Here is a 17,062-nt window from a genome sequence, read left to right on the forward strand (position 1 = left end):
CTGCTCTCAGTTTAGTTTGTATAATAGTGGGCAAAATAAATATTCAAATGTACAAATACCTTTATTTCTGTACTATTAGTATAAAATTGCCCAGTGCATTAGAGCCAGGTGGAAACTCAAATTCCAGGTTGCAATCAGTGACTACAAGAGAATTTGATTTACTGAAAAGAGGAAGAAACCAAAGATGAACATGAACAAGTTTAGGCTTTCTTTAGGCAGCGGTGGTAGATTCTGATTGGTCGAATCAATCAAAACGTAAGGGTCACGTGATGTTGCCGGACGTAGATGCTCATCGATCCGCCGCAGTTTCTCCAATGCCCCATTTTGTAGCCTTTTCGGCGTCATGTTATGGCAGAAATCGAAACATACTATCAGTAATGCATATTAGCAGGGAATCCGTTCATTTGTAGGAGTTTCTGTGATCGATAAAAGCGGATTGAAACCAAAGGGTTGCGAATGTAGCATGTGCAGCGCCTATGCTTTGTAGCCGCATCGCCCTGTTTCCGGTCAGTTTAGCCGCTGATCGCTGCACTTTTGTGGCAAGAAAAGCCATGAATAAAGCCGTGTTTGTGCTCTTCACCGTCCTGCTCCTGAAGGACTCTGCCGTGGGCGACCCGCCGGATCCCGCACATGTGGACGGTGCTCCGCCTTCAAAAATAGGCAAGGATATTTTTGTTTTAATTCAGACAAACCAGGGCTTTTGGTTCAGGCTAATTTGATCAGTATGAAATGACCTAATTTAATTTAGTATTTTTATGATTATGGTTATATAATCACTATGCACCTAATACAATTTGGAATCTATCCATTTGCAAAACTTCCTTTTGACTGTTTACATTAGTGTGAGGAAACGACTTTCAGCTATCAACATGATTATTAATACTGGTTTTAACGTTATTCTTGTTTATATTTTGCTGGGTGGGAATCACAGTGTCCTCATGATACAATGATTAAGATACAAAAAGAAAAAGAAAAGATACACAATGAATATCTCACACTACGATAACATGTATGTATGTATGGCAATACATGCACATATTCTACAATGCATCACCCTTTTAAAAGGAAACAATATATTTTAAGAACAGCACTTTGTTAAAGCACTACATGCACATCCATTTATAAAATGCACTTAATTCAATAATCAGTGAATAAATAGTGAATATGCCACAAGCATATCATACATATATTTTGTTTCTCTAATCTAAATTAAAGTAATACCAAAAAATGCTCATGATGATCAATACAGCAGCCTGCAATATTGATAATGAATCAACAAATTGAATATCGCGATAAATATCAATATTTTTGCACAACCCTAATTACAATACTTACAATACTGTTTGAGCTGCTATCGAATATTCCCTATTTGCATAAGCATTTTACTGAATGCTTTTCAATTAACATGGTATTGGGGTGAATGGGTTTCAATCTAAAGCTCTTCATCCACCTTGTTATAAATCTTGTTCTCTTTTTCCTCATTGTCCTCGTTGTCCTCGTTGTCCTCGTCTGCCTCAGCCGTGGTGGGAGCCGGCATTGGAGGCAGCTCCACGGCTCATTTCCTGCGGCAGCACTTTGGGCCCGAGGTTCAGGTGGACGTGTTCGAGAAGGGAGACGTCGGAGGCCGGCTCGCCACGGTAACGGTCAATCACCATGACTACGAGTCCGGAGGCTCCATCATCCACTCGCTCAACCTCCATATGCAGGAGTTTATCAAAGTACTCGGTGGGTCTGAAACTTACTTCATTTAAAGTGATAAAATATATGAGCACATCCACATGATGTGCCAGGAACAGTTTAGAGAAATTACAATCTGTTATGATAAAGCTTTTTCCAAAATCAATAGACGTTTGCCTAATTTGATTGTGTTTGCTTTGCTAAAATAGATGTCTCACCCAATGTATTAAGTAAAAAAAAAAGAATAAAAATGTCAATATAATACGTAAACTATACTGCTTATGTTCCAAAAGTTCCTGACTTCTGTTTATTTGTAGTTAGTTAATGAGTCATTCTGTAGGTTCTTCAAATGAAAAAAAAACAGGCCTCTCACAAAATAAACAATTGGTGTCTTTCTACAGTTTTAATTGCTGCAATTTGAAGTATTCTCAGTAGCGGTGGGAGATCTATTGAAAAATGAATGATGTTGCTTTGGAGATATATACAAAATTAGAATATCAAGTATATTTTATATTATTAAAACTATTAAAAATGACCTAAAATACAGATGAAAATGTCTTTTGTAATCTCCCAAACAAGGTTATTTAAAGTGATGATCTGGCTCTTTTGTGGTTTATTTTATACTATAAGGTCTTGGGCTGGATACCACTCAAAATGGTTAAGGTATACTACAACTGGCACCAAAAAAACTAGCACTAAAGCAGGATAAAGGCACGTCAAGCTGAAATAAACCATGAATAGTTTTTAAAATGATTTACTTAATAAATAAACATGATATTGGGTGTTTGGGTTATCGCTAATGAGGAATGAATGAGAGCTGATCTGCCCTAATCTGGATTTATATGTAGTTGTGACATTTTGTGCATATGTCCTCTCCTCTGTTACTGTCCCCAAAGGTTTGAAGTATCGCCGCAGTGTTGCCGGGAAAACGGCGGTCTTTAATGGCGAGGAGATGATTTTGGAGGAGACGGACTGGTACCTCCTGGATCTGTTCAGACTCTGGTGGCGCTACGGCATTAGCTTCATCCGCCTGCAGATGTGGGTGGAGGAGATCATGGAGAAATTTATGAGGTAAAAAAACACATCTAGAGGCAATTTGGACAAAAACTAAATTTGTCCCCAAAAAATCTAACAATAATTAGATTATATTTTTGCAATCCAAGTTTCATACAAAATTGCAAACTTTTAAATAAAACACAAACTCTACTGCAAATTTATTCCTAACTGTTGCCACTTTTTGGGCAGTTTTCTAATTACAAACTATATACGCACTTTTCTAATATTGTACATCTTCAAAACAGCATATTAAAATCTATCTAGACAATGTAATGCCCATCTCCTGCCCTATTGTGTTACCTTATTTGATATCGGAGCACATCTGAGCCTCTTATAACAGCCCAGTGGCATGCTGGGTAATTGACAAGATGTAATTATGGTGCCACTTTGTCTAATTTATAATCAGCACCATGCCTCAATAATGGAAGTCTGGCATTACCTTAAATTTATATATGGCTTTTAAAATGTAATGCCACTGTTGTTTCAGCCAACGATTTGTCTGTGTTGTTGACGATGAGGGAAACTGAGGGCTAATAACATGATGCAAGCCACACTCGGACACAACAGAACAAGAAGGTGGCTCTAGACAACGCTTGGGTTTACAATTAAGGGTGCAGATTTAGCAATTTAACGATACTAACTAATAGGGCTGGGACTAACAATCAGTTTAATAGAGCGTCAAAACGATTATTTCTTTTGTACATTTATAGAATACATTATCAACAAAATAAAGGTTGAAATATGATGACTGAAGACTTCTATGTGGAGAATATTTATGACTAAAGTGAATCATTGAAGAAAATCATAAATTATTTATAAACTTTTTGACATTTTGATGTCATAATGTCACTCTTTGTTATAAAGTATTTTTGTGTGTGTTTTAGAGTCTGTCTAGTCCAGATAATGATTATTGAAATGTGACTATGGTTATTTTCTATAGCTTACTGATCACGATTAGTTGATTGTTTGTTGTTGTTGATAATAACGATAAACAATCTGCATAAAGAGGGGACAGACATTCAGCAAATTCTCAGAGCCAGAAATTGCATGATTATCATACGATGCCAATATGAGGTGTTTTGGAAATCTAACTATGGACACTTCCCTGCTAAATCAATACTTGTCTTTCTCTGTCACCAGCCTTGTGCGCTGCCTCCTTCTGCTGCCTTAACTGCCTCAGTTTTAGTGTGAACCGGGATTTGTCATTATTAAGAGTTTAGTTTGCATTCGGTGTCTAAAACGCAATAATTTTTAGTCCAAAAACATAGTTAAAACCTCAATAAAACCCTATGTCTTATGCCCATTAAAGATTTCAGACTTTATTTTTCAAACAAATCTATGGACATTTTTTATTCACTTCTACAACCTGTGTTAATCTCGCACGCCAAAGTCCTATTTGGCAGTAAAGCATGTTAGAATCCCTTTTCTTTAAAGATCAAACGCAGCTCAGATTTGAGCCAGCCCTGCGTCCTTCCTCAGGAAATTGTTTTCTCTCCGTCATGAAAAAGTGGAAAAGAACATTTCTTTTTGTGGACGTATATTACCGTAGTTTTAATCCCCATTTAAAATATTTCCATTATAGGATATAGAAGAGTTATTTATAGCAGTTTGTTGATTTAGTTTCTCAGTGCTCCTCAGTTACTATAGAACGGCAGAGCTATTTTAAAATCTGAATCTGATAGGACTCTACATACAAACATAGACTCATGAATGTACATTAACAACATTCACATTTTAATTAATTACAAAGCCATGTGAACCTCAGTCTAATCCCATGCTTTCCTTTACTATGTGTCTCTGTACACTGCTGCAAAGACAAGTGAGTGGAAAGGGGATTTCTCAGACCTGTATTACAGTTAGAGCTGAAACAAGTTGTTCCATTTAATTGCAGCTAAGTAATTCAATAATCAAATAATCCCGAATTGGTTTATGCACAGGCTCAACAGATGCCGTGTGCAAAGAGAAGAGGTTTTATGACACAAGAAATGTGTAAAATTGTATTCATGGGTTTCAGGCATAAGGATTCTTTCCTATATTATATCTTTTGAATGGAAATGGGAAAGGTCCTCACAAGATCTTTCAAATCAGGAAGGAATCGTTTGTCTGGAACTCATAAATACTCAAAGCAGTATCACTTTCGCTTTAGCTGGGTCCAATTTTGCAAAAAAGAATAATTGGTCAATTAATCGATTATCAAAAATAATCATTGGTTGCAGCCCCAATTACAATTAGTTTTGCAATTTATTTTGTAAAGTAAAGATTCAATTGCATATTTTAAACACGGGCCCAGCGTAGAACACATGTTTGTTGAGGTCTAGTGTTTTTTGTTTTTTTTTTAATTCCCAACGAAAATTGGACATTATGTTGTTGGTTTAGAACATTATATGACCTTAAAATGTACAGCCATTGCGATTTAAAAATTGTGACTGTTCAATTTAGCTTTTCTTTGCTTAAACAATTTATGTTTTTACTCTATGTCCCAGTTTAGATGCATCTGTCGGCTCCAACTTGCCGGGAGAGAACCAGTTGTCTTTGTAAATCCTGTAAACCCGTTGTGTGCAGGATCTACAAGTACCAGGCGCACGGTTACGCCTTCAGCTCGGTGGAGGAGCTGCTGGACTCTCTGGGCGGCAGTGGGTTTTTGAACATGACCCGAAGGCCGCTCTCCGACTCGCTGCTGGAGCTGGGCGTGTCGCAGCGCTTCATCGACGAGGTCATCGCTCCCATCATGAGGGTCAACTACGGCCAGAACGTCAGCATACCGGCGTTTGTGGGTGAGGCGCATTTGTAATGGTCACACATTCTCAAGGACAATCAACATACAGCACATGACACACGGACTGGACTTTAATGTTTTCCATGCTGTGTAAAGTCTGTTGTTTTAAATGAACAGAGAAAATGCAATGACAATTCAAGTTCTGGTTAAGGTTAAGGTTCAGAAATGTGTCTTTCAATGCCACTGGGGCGACCTGTCAGGAGAAGTGGTCATGTCTACTGTATTGTGCATGTTTTGGAGGAACTGGAGCACCCAGAGTGGTTGCGTACCTATATTCCCCGTTACCTATGTTCCCCCTTTTCTATGAACGGGGAAACTACGCTAATACTAGCATAGGCTACTGGTTCAAGTTCCACATTCCCAATAATTGTGCATAAATGTATGGTTTTACAGCATGAAATATAGCGGCATATATCCCTAACCCAAACCCAGGTCTTGGGGAACATAGGTACCGGGGAACATAGGGCTGACCCCATCCAGAGTAAACCCACCCAGACATGGGGAGAAACAAGCAGACTCCACACAGAAAGGCCCGGTCTATTTATCTATATGTATTTTGATCATGTTAAGATTTAGAATATAATTTAAGCAGTGACATTCTGTGTAATACATAAGCCTTATTTATGTTTTTGTTAAAGTGAATCCCCTCAAGCTATATATTTTACACTCTTTACGAAGGTAAAGAGTGTAAAATATATAGCTTGAACATGTGAAGACATGTTAGTAGACACGCTGAGGCTTACTGGATTTACACCTGTTAAACAAAGCATGCATTTTCTAAATGTTTCTTGTAAAACTGTACGCTTTCTGTATCATACAAATGCCAATCCGTGTCTGATAAGATGGCTGGTGTGTGTGAAGTCTTCTGTACAGTTTTAAGTCTGTGAAAAGTCACGAAGAAGAAACAGAGAGACGGAGAGGTGTGAGCAGCAGGTGTTGGGCAGCTGTAAATTGGTTGTTTTCAGGTTTCGGAAAGTACTGACGTCATTGTGTCAGAGGGAGCAGGAGCAGTTTTCTTGTACCGTATGAGGTATTTTTTTGTGAAAATGCATGTATTTATTTATTGTTTATTTGATAGGGACAGATATTACATATTCATCTATGTTTGTTGTATTTATGTAGCATGGATTAAACACCAGTCCTTTTAACCAATCCGATATCTTTGAAAACAATATAAAAACTCTAATGAATATGAGTGAATATGCCAAAAAGACCAAATAATGCCCAGCAGTATACATGAACAGACATAATTTCATATAAACGTTTATATACACGTTTATATGAAAGAGGAACTTCACGAACGATCGGGACACGCACTGGAATCGCTTTAAATTAACTTGTTTTGACTTTATTCGGCTGGATTGAGTGTTTTCGTCGTGTCGTTGCGATGTGTCTTGGCTCTGAGTCCCCCGGCTCCGGCCCCGCCCGGCGCCGTACCGCGTTTACACAAAGGAGGAACTCATGAAACTGCGGAGAACAGTCGTCTTACCCGGAGATCGTCACGTTATCCCGGCGGACATCCTAAGGAAAACGCAACGAGGCAGACGGGCTGGACGTAAACTCCGAGAGAAGAGAGGGACAAACAGGAAGTCGGTTCCCGCCGTAGTCATGGGTAACGTGAGGTCCCTTCAAAATAAAATGACGGAAATAGCGAGCCTCATGCGGTCCCAGAGGATTTATAGGGACAGCAGCGTCTTGATTTTCACAGAGACCTGGTTAACAGCAGAAATGCCAGACTCTATTGTAGGTTTGGACAATTTTCATCTGCTGCGGGCGGACAGAACGAGAGAATGCTTGAAGAAAAGAGGTGGAGGTCTGGCGGTGTATGTGAACACGAGCTGGTCCAAACCCGAACACTGCACAGTGAGGGAGCAGCTATGTAACAAGGATATTGAACTATTGGCTATTGGCATGAGGCCATATTATCTGCCCCGGGAGTTCTCACATGTGATTTTGATCGCAGTCTATGTGGCCCCGTCTGCCAATGCTGAAAATGCTTGTGAAGCACTGCTCTCCTGCACTTGTAGGCTGCAAACACAGCATCCACAGGCTCTCTTCCTCATCTCTGGTGACTTTAACCACGCTTCTCCCTCTTCTGTTCTACCAACATACACCCAGTATGTTACCTGCCCCACCAGAGAGAATAGAACATTGGACTTGTTTTTTGCCAACACCAAGGAGGCTTATTCTTCTTCCCCCCTCCCTCCCCTGGGCAGCTCGGACCACAACCTTGTACATCTGAGGCCTGTGTATGAACCCATCGTGCGCAGGCAGCCTGTGGTGTCCCGTGAGGTGAGGATGTGGTCTGCTGAGAGCGAGGAGGCTCTGAGGGACTGCTTCAGCACCACTGTCTGGACTGAGCTTTATGACCCACATGGGGAGGACATCAACACCATCACAGAGTGCATCACGGACTACATCAACTTCTGTTTTGAGAACATTGTTCCCTCCCGGACGGTGCGGTGTTTTCCAAACAACAAGCCATGGATTAACCGTGAACTGAAGGCTCTGCTGAAGGAGAAGAAGAGAGCCTTCAGGTCAGGGAACAAGGAGGAGCTGAGGACTGTGCAGAAGGAGCTGAGGAGAAAGATCAGGCAGGCTGAGGCCGGCTACAAGAGGAGGATGGAGGAGCAGCTGCAGCAAAAGAACATTCAGGGAGTGTGGAGGAGCCTGAAAACCATCTCGGGCTTCAAAATCCCCCCTGCCCAGACAGAGGGGGATCTACAGTGGGTGAATGATTTAAATGCTCACTTCTTGAGGTTTGATCGGTCACCCGCCCCTCCCCCTGCACAGCTGCATGCTCCCTCTTCCACAGCTGGACAATGCCCTGCATCTGTTCCTCTTCGCTTATCTGCCCCGGACCATCGGCTCCCCACTTCGCCTGGACTCACCCATCCCCCCAGCACACAGTCCCCCTGCCAACCACTGACTGTCACAGCAGCACAGGTGAGGAGTGAGCTGAAGAGGATTAAAGTGAGGAAGGCAGCAGGACCTGATGGCATCAGCCCCAGGCTCCTTAAGTCCTGCGCAGATGAACTGTGTGGAGTTGTGGAGCATGTCTTCAACATGAGCCTGAAGCTGAGGGTGGTACCACAGGTCTGGAAGACCTCCTGTCTGGTACCTGTGCCTAAGACACCGCGCCCCAAAGACCTCAACAGCTTCAGGCCAGTGGCTCTCACGTCCCACCTGATGAAGACACTGGAGCGGCTAGTCCTGGACCACCTCCGCTCCACCGTGAGCTCAGCCATGGACCCGCTGCAGTTTGCATATCGGTCTGGCATCGGAGTGGAGGACGCCGTCATCTCCCTGCTGCACCGCTCTCTCTCTCACCTGGAAAAGCCTGGCAGCTCTGTGAGGATTCTGTTCTTCGATCTTTCCAGCGCCTTCAACACCATCCAGCCGCTGCTCCTGAGGGACAAGCTGGAGACGGCTGGTGTGGAGTATGACCTGGCAGAGTGGATCCTGGACTACCTCACAGACCGACCCCAGTTTGTGAGAGCCCGGAACTGTGTGTCTGACACTCGGACCTGCAGTGTGGGGGCGCCCCAGGGCACTGTCCTCGCGCCCTTTCTCTTCACCCTTTACACTGCAGACTTCAGACATGACACGGACAGCTGTGTCCTGCAGAAGTTCTCTGACGACTCTGCCATCATTGGACTCATCACGGACGACGATGACGCGGAGTACAGAGGACTGGCGCAGGACTTTGTGGACTGGTGTCAGCGGAACCACCTCCTCATCAACGCGGGGAAGACCAAGGAGATGGTGGTGGATTTCCGCAGACGCCACCCCACTGCCCCCTCACCAGTGAACATCCAGGGACGGGACATTGAGAGAGTGGACTCATACAAGTACCTGGGTGTTCATCTGAACCACAAACTGGACTGGACTCATAACACGGACGCACTGTACAGGAAGAGCCAGAGTCGGCTCTACCTCCTGAGGAGACTCAGGTCTTTTGGAGTGACAGGGCCACTCCTGAAGACCTTCTACGACTCTGTGGTGGCATCAGCTCCTGTACGGTGTGGCCTGCTGGAGCAGCAGCATCACAGAGAGGGAGAGGAAGAAGCTGGACAGAGTCATCAAGAAGTCCAGCTCCGTCCTGGGCTGTGCTCTGGACTCGGTGCAGGAGGTGGGGGACAGGAGGGTCCTGGCTAGATTCACATCTATGCTGGACCATGAGTGTCACCCCCTGCAGGACACTCTCTCCGCTCTGGAGAGCAGCTTCAGTGAGAGACTGATCCACCCTCGATGTGCGAAGGAAAGGTTCCGTAGGTCTTTCCTTCCTGCTGCTGTCAGACTTTATAACAAAAACTGTTAGTACTGAACACTCGCAATACTGACCTAACCATGTGCAATTCTGTCATATGTGCAATTGCTGTTGGAATTCATGTGCAATTCATGTGCAACCTATGTGCTGTCGTGACACATATTCATGTGCAATTACTGTCGTGATCACATGCAATGGTATTTATGTATTTATTTATTTATTTGTCTATGGGAGTTTTTATTTATTTATAGGAGATCTTCTACTGAAAGTGTTTTTCAGACTTCCTATAAGTGATCTGTTCTTCTGTATCTACCTCTGTATCTACCTGCGTTGCACCAATGAAATTTCCCCATGTGGGACAATAAAGGAATATCTTATCTTATCTTATCTTATAACACTCTTCACTCTAGTCACTCTCCTTAGCCCTCACACCTACACCTAGACCTATTTAATCAGAGGAACCACCCAGTCCCTCTTTCTCACCTTCACACAGCACACGCTGAATGTGGGGCTTACTGACAAAATCAAATGATAACTTTTAAATATTCAATTATATTCAAAATTCAGAATGAGTCTTTCCTTGCACAAAAACCGATGCACAAAAAGCAAATGGTAAAAGGTTTATACAGTACAAATCCTCTATGGTCTCACATATCAAAGTAAAATCCACTACTGCTGAACCTAATCATAATCCATTACCGTGCTCTCTTTGTGTCTAACCACAGCAAACATTCAGAAAACTATAAATAGGCATAAAACACACAGCTGTTCCTGACTCAAGATTTGTAGATGAGTCCAGGCACTACTCTTTTACCAGTCGAATCCTATAGGACAGTAAAGCAAAGGGCCTTCCTCCCCGTCACTGTGTCGGCTGTCGGGAGTGTGGCGACGTCATTTGAAACCTGTCGTCTGCGATGTGTCACAGGGGCAGTGTCTTTGGCTGGAGCTCAGAGCAACCTGTGGTCTGTGGAGGGAGGAAACAAGCTGGTGTGCTCTGGACTGCTTAAAACGGCCATCGCAAACCTGCACCAGGCTCACGTCACCTCCGTCTCACCGGTCAGATCAGGTACACTGGCTCCGGACTTTTACTGTATGTGGTCCAAAAGAGCTGTACTGGAATAACATCTCAATCTGTGACTCATGAGAAGTCTGTGCTTAATATCGACATATTAAATATGTTTATTCACAGTCAAAAACACAGTTTACATGTAACGAATAATTTCTCTTTAAGGAAAAAATATAAATGTGTTTATTGTGCATTTGGTTTCAGACCACCGCATTATGTCATTCAATCTTATCAATCCTTAACAATTATGTGTTTATATATTTCATCTATCTGTCAGTATCAAATATTTTAATAATTGCACAGAAATTAAATACATTTATTTGAAACACAATGTAAAAATATCTGTAAAATATCAGTTATTTGGTATTTAAGAAGCTATTTTGAACCTGCATGTTCTGTTCTAATGAGGTTCATTTGATTTCTGATAATTTAATTAAAAAGGTTAATTATTCAGACGAGAGTTTTTTTTTCTAACCTCAGTCTTCTGCGGCCTTCTTCAGAGTGTCACATGATTTTGCTGTGACGTGTCTTTTGCCGCTGTTATTTACTGACAAAGGCAGGACGACCGCGCCATCTGCACTTAGACTTCTTCGGGACAGTGTGGGAGAGTAAGAATGCCCCCTCGTCCTGTTTTACAGTCCAGTGGTCACGTTTCTTTATTTCAATCGTCTTTATAATCCAGCGACGATGTTTGCTGCACCCCAGTCCATAATGTGGTGCTCTGTCAGGTATAAAAAACTAACTCTGATCTGATAAAAGGACAAGACAAGGCAGCATGTGTATCATTTTTGTAACCCTGTAACATTCTTCGTTTTAGCGTATTTATTTATATTTATTCCTCTTTTTTGTTTCCCAGGAGACACTCTTCAGTACCGCCTCAGCTTCACCTCTGAAACCGGCTCTGGGTCTGAACTTTACGACATTGTTGTTTTGGCGACGCCCCTCCAGGAGAGCGTCCAATCGGGGATCAAGTTTGAGGACTTCACGCCGCCCTTCGACCAGTTGCCCGGCCACTACCACAGCACTGTCGCCACCATCGTGCACGGATATCTCAACACCACGTTTTTTGGTTTCCCCGACCCGCGACTCTTCCCATTCGCCAGCGTTTTGACGACAGACGAGCCCGAGCTGTTCTTTAACAGCGTGGCCAGTATCTGTCCCGTCAACATCTCGGCAGGTTTTAGGAGAAAACAGCCACAGGAAGCTGGGATTTACAAAGTGTTTTCCCCTCAAGCGCTGGACAAGACTCAGCTCAAAGCACTCTTCAGGTCAATCACATATTTAAACATGTATTATGTATTTAAATCTAACTTGTTCCTTGCTCTCACAAACCCTTTGGCCGTTTGGTTAATATTCACATGCATACATTTTCTGGCACATTTACAGCTTTAGCTTTTTTTACGTATTGCGGTGTTCAAGCGTAGTGTTGCTTACAGCTCTTGCTTCTGGGCTGGTGGAACATAAAATACATTATAATTAGCTGCAGACAGCGCACAGTGGTCTGATTTTGTCACAAAGTGCTGCTTTTACTTACTTACTTAAGATTCAATCAATCAATTAGTACAGCAGCTTTAATACGTTTTATTCTGTATGACTATATTTAGCCATTAAATATTCTTTCTAATTATACAGTTATTGCATTATTTCTTTGCATCTTTTGGATGTTACCGGCTTTTATCTGAACTACCATCTTAATACGCATTATGAAGTGCTTTATAAACACTTAGAAATACCTGAATAACCATTAAATAACATACCAGTTACCACTTAACGATCAATATGTGGTCCCTAAACTAAAGTACCATTTGCTTGTACTTTAGATTAAACAAAATCACAATCTGTTCCCTTTTCAAAATACTACAATTTGAAATAATCAAAAGTAATTCAAAAGTTTAATTCCTTACCATAAGGAAAGGAAGTACTTAAATTAAAATATGTGAGTAATTAATTTAGCCTCGGGCTGCACAATTTGGGAAAGCTACTGTCTGCATCTAATTCCGATTTTTCTGACAAGCATTGCAATTTATGTTTTAATAATAGTATTCTGTTCAGAGTTCACATTTTAAGCATCCAGGAGAATTGACAAAAAGACAATCTAATAAAATAATCAATTAAGTGTATTTCAGAACGTGTTTGTACAGATCTAAACTACAGGGTTGGCAGTTTTTATTCAGAATAAGACAGAATATTTTGTTGTTTGTGAAGGAAATAATGATAGTTATATTGCAGCCTTTGTGATTTCAAACCCTGGAAATTGCTATTTCAATTCGATTTGGAGTTATTGTGCTGCTCTAATTCCACTCCTTCCACATTAAACCATCTTCTCCTCCTTTTCCCTTGTATGATTCCAGGTCGTATTACTCGGTGCAGTTGACGGACTGGCAGGCGTACCCTCGCTACGGCAGCAGCGCGGGCCTCCCCTCTATCGAGCTCCACCCAAACCTGTACTACCTGAACGGGATCGAGTGGGCCGGCAGCGCCATGGAGATGAGCTCAGTGGCGGCCAAAAACATCGCGCTGCTGGCTTATCATCGCTGGAACCGACAGGGCGACATGGTGGACCAGAAGGACCTGATGCACAAGATCAAAACCGAGCTATGACCGAGAGAAAAGATGAGGACTCGACACTGAAGCCGTGTCTGACTCTAAACCTGTGCAGAGCATGGTATGTGATGGCTAAAGAAACAGTGCATAGTTATTTTAAAACCTTTCAAACCTCTCAAATAAGGCGACATTATAAACATGAAGAGATTCCATTTAAAAGACTGAAATGCTCTAGTCTTACCCTGGACTGAAGATGTGAATATTTAATTATTGGGTTGTAAGAATTAACTCGAGTCATGGTTAACTTTGTTTTTTTTTGTCATTATTAAAGTTGATCTATTTCTTTATGTCATTAACATAGAGAGACTCATTCAGTTCATGTTTTATTTATTTAAACATTTTGTAATAATTGCACTCTGGCCTGCACAATATTGAAAATGATTCAGATTTCAGATGTTATTGAGTGACTGCGTAATGTCCTGTTTTGTTCCTGTTTTTCTTTATTATTGTTATAGAAACACGTTTCATGGCTCGCATTTCTTGTCTGATTTTTGTCATTCAAGGTTCTTTTTGTAGATATTTTTCATATAATTCCAGCTCTTGCTTTTGGTGTCCCTTGATCTTGTCGTTTTTTCAGAATTCGTCATCAAAGTTGCAATTTCTCATATATTTTAGAGTGGCGGAATAGTAGTAGTAGTAGTTAGTAGAACTTCTGATACTTGTAGCAATATGCAGTCTTTTCATCATTCATTGATCATGGCAGCTGTACAGGATATGGCCATACATTACGCAGTCACTCGCAAAGACTTCTTGCCATTGCACAGCTTCTAGATGTTATATTTCTACTTTTTGACACAATGTCAGCTATATTAAAACAAATATGTTCATAAAAACTTAACAGAGACAAAACTAAGACTAAATCGAATAACAAATAATAACAAGTGGTGAATAAAAATGTCTGTCGGATGGAGGATTTTGGTGTCAATGCAGTATATTTAGTATCGGTTATTGCAATAGTGATACTTTTGCAGTATATTGTGCACGTCTTATAATAGTAATGCAGTCTTACGGGGTACTTTTTGGACACTCTTTGTGTCCAAAAAGGACTTATTCACATCACATTACGCCTCGTTCCGTTTTCATTCCAGACACTCGGTGGTGGATAAACAGATTCACAAACAGAGCTAAATCTCTCTTTTATCATCTGTTCAATGGTTTCACAGTAACATGCACGACATGGGGATTTCAAGAAACCTCGAAGGACAAAAGCGTCAGCATCTGAAGCCCTGACACCACAGCCTTTTAATGAGCTGTTTGTGAGACGTGAACATTGGCTTTGTATCAATAACTACAGCTAAGACCATATTACTTTATAGCAATTATAAAGTTTGTCCCTTACTTTAACTCCTACACAGATGTCCAACTACATTCCAGGCTTTATTCTGCCAATAGGGATATAAAGTTAGAGGAAGCAAATGACAAACAAACAACAAATAATGGAACCTACAGTATTTTGTTTACCTTCACCAAAGTTGAGAGGGTTCGGGTGTTTTTTATTAGATGTGGAAGTGGTGTTTTAAAAAGTAGGGGTGGGTAATATTGACGAAAATTAATATGTTGATATTTTCCTGATAACAATAATTAGTTGAGAATCCAACAGAAATGTGGTAAAATATGTCTTGAAACACATTAATCGTCAAGACAAATGTGAAATGTCTGTAAAAATCAATCACAAAAGTGCAGGAATATCAACTTATAGCCTTGTTTTTGAAGTTCACCACTTTTTCATTTTTTTTCTTCTACTTAGCTCTTTTTGTGCCATTTCTTTTTACCATAAATTATAGACTCAACATGTTGTATATCTTCAAAACAACATTCCCATATTATCCATCAGTCCTGAGATTATAACATTCAGGTCAAAGTAGCACATACAAACATATTATACCATAAACAGCTCGCAATTACGATCTTATCTTTCAGTTCAACATCAGACCTTGTTAATATCTGGATTCAGCATTTACAAAAGCATTGGCCTTTTCAGTGCTGCCTATGTTTTCTACGACGCTGCAGAAAGTGTTATGGCTGCGCATGTGTCTCCTTTGTAACCGTTATAAAAGTGTGAGTGCGGCTGGCATCTGCTCTGTGTGGAGAAAATTAATCCAGGTCTCTTTATATTTAGCCGCCACACAGACGAACAGCATTTGGGATTGTTTATCTAGCTTTTGTTTCAGTCTAAATGTCAGTTTAATGGCTTCACTCTCGAGTATCACAGACTATATGAATATGATTTTTAGTTTATTGTTATTAAGTTCATTTTCTATCAGTTTGTATCAAATCTTTTTGCAGCTTAATGATTTACACATGAGACAATATAATCGAGTTTAGTATGTCTTCAAAACAACTACAGAGTATTACCGCTTTAGTACTAGCATGTATTATAACTCAAACGTCTAAATAGCAAGACTCCAAGCGGTTGGACCGGTAGTAATTAGTTAGTATTTAATATTCTCTAATGGAGTACTATTTTTGGGTTGTCTATTGCTTCAGCCTGTGCAGCAAAACCTATTTGTAACCTAAAATAGTTTGGGTGTAGCTTCCCTTCACAACAATAATTCTCAAGCAAAATACAAACGACAACCTTTTATAAATGCACGTGTTATTTACTACTATAATATACTTACTTGGTTTTCTATTTTTGTCTTATTTTTTCAATTGGAAATGTAAATTACACACATTGCCAATTTGCTATTCCCACATTTCCTATTGGTTATTAGGATTATGGCCAATTGAAGTCCCATAAATAGAATGGCATTTTCACTTCGCACTGAAACACAAACTGTTCAACCTCTGCTACTACTAGAAGCATTAAACAATTGGTAATTACAGTTTTCTTAATTTTCTCGTTAACCCCATCACCGCAGTGTCTTTGTAAATTCATCATCCTTGGGTGATTTACTGCAGTGGCCTGATCCATTATCTGTTCTTACTGACGCTGCTTCTGTTGCATAATCCAGTGGAAAGAATGTTTTTTAGGGAGCGCGGCCAATGAGCTTCAATCAACGCTGGGCCAAATGCACAGACCGCATCCAGTTTGAGAGTTCATGTGGTAATTATTCTGTCTTGTGCATATTTGGAGCAACAACTAAGGTTTCAAATGATCAAAGCTTTTTAGAATTTACTTTTTCCATATGGGGCTAACCTCATGGGTGAATGCATTTGAATATGTATGTACAGTGTGACTTAGTAAGACTGGTTTCTTCTGTATCAATAATGTGTAAATTAAAAAGTATTATCCTGAACACATCCCGTTCTGACACAAAACAAAGTGCCCTAAATGTCCATAAGTGATGCCTAGCCTTAGATTGTATATGTACATTTGTGTCACTATTTTAACAACAATATTGATACCCAAATGAATACTGAGTATATTAGCTTCAACCAGCAAGATAAGGTCCATTTATTTATCTCATTGTGTTTGAGTTTGTATTAACTAAATCATAGTTTTTAAACTACCAGATTTTGAATAATTTGACCAAAATTGTACTTTTACGTAATTTCTCCAACCTAATATAAACTCTTTTGCACTGTTGTTGTTGCTGTTGTTGTATATATCTGTTCATTTGCCTTGATAACATGTAACAGAAATGTCATGATTTATTAAAACTTTGTGGCA

General features: G+C 40.6%; 1 protein-coding gene across 1 annotated transcript; it reads left to right on the forward strand.

The window, feature by feature from the left end:
- Positions 1-419: 419 nt before the first annotated feature.
- On the forward strand, positions 420-13,448 carry pcyox1l (prenylcysteine oxidase 1 like). Its single transcript, XM_072445777.1, has 7 exons — positions 420-660; positions 1,519-1,725; positions 2,574-2,748; positions 5,296-5,507; positions 10,705-10,845; positions 11,702-12,113; positions 13,197-13,448. Exons 1-7 carry the CDS (start codon positions 477-479, stop codon positions 13,444-13,446), a joined length of 1,581 nt encoding a protein of 526 aa, XP_072301878.1. The 5' UTR covers positions 420-476; the 3' UTR covers positions 13,447-13,448.
- The last annotated feature ends 3,614 nt before the right edge of the window (positions 13,449-17,062 follow it).

The sequence above is a fragment of the Eucyclogobius newberryi genome, unplaced genomic scaffold (genome assembly GCF_026437365.1).
Source record: "Eucyclogobius newberryi isolate DKJ021-1_F unplaced genomic scaffold, fEucNew1.0.hap1 SCAF_15, whole genome shotgun sequence".
Classification (NCBI taxonomy): domain Eukaryota; kingdom Metazoa; phylum Chordata; class Actinopteri; order Gobiiformes; family Gobiidae; genus Eucyclogobius; species Eucyclogobius newberryi.

What these genes read in the sequence shown, in the direction of transcription:
- pcyox1l (XM_072445777.1), top strand. Translation starts at nt 477, where the DNA reads ATGCTTTGTAGCCGCATCGCCCTGTTTCCGGTCAGTTTAGCCGCTGAT. An exon ending in ATCATGGAGAAATTTATGAG is followed by an intron (nt 2,749 to 5,295) that starts GTAAAAAAACAC and finishes CGTTGTGTGCAG; the next exon opens with GATCTACAAGTACCAGGCGC. An exon ending in CAGCATACCGGCGTTTGTGG is followed by an intron (nt 5,508 to 10,704) that starts GTGAGGCGCATT and finishes GATGTGTCACAG; the next exon opens with GGGCAGTGTCTTTGGCTGGA.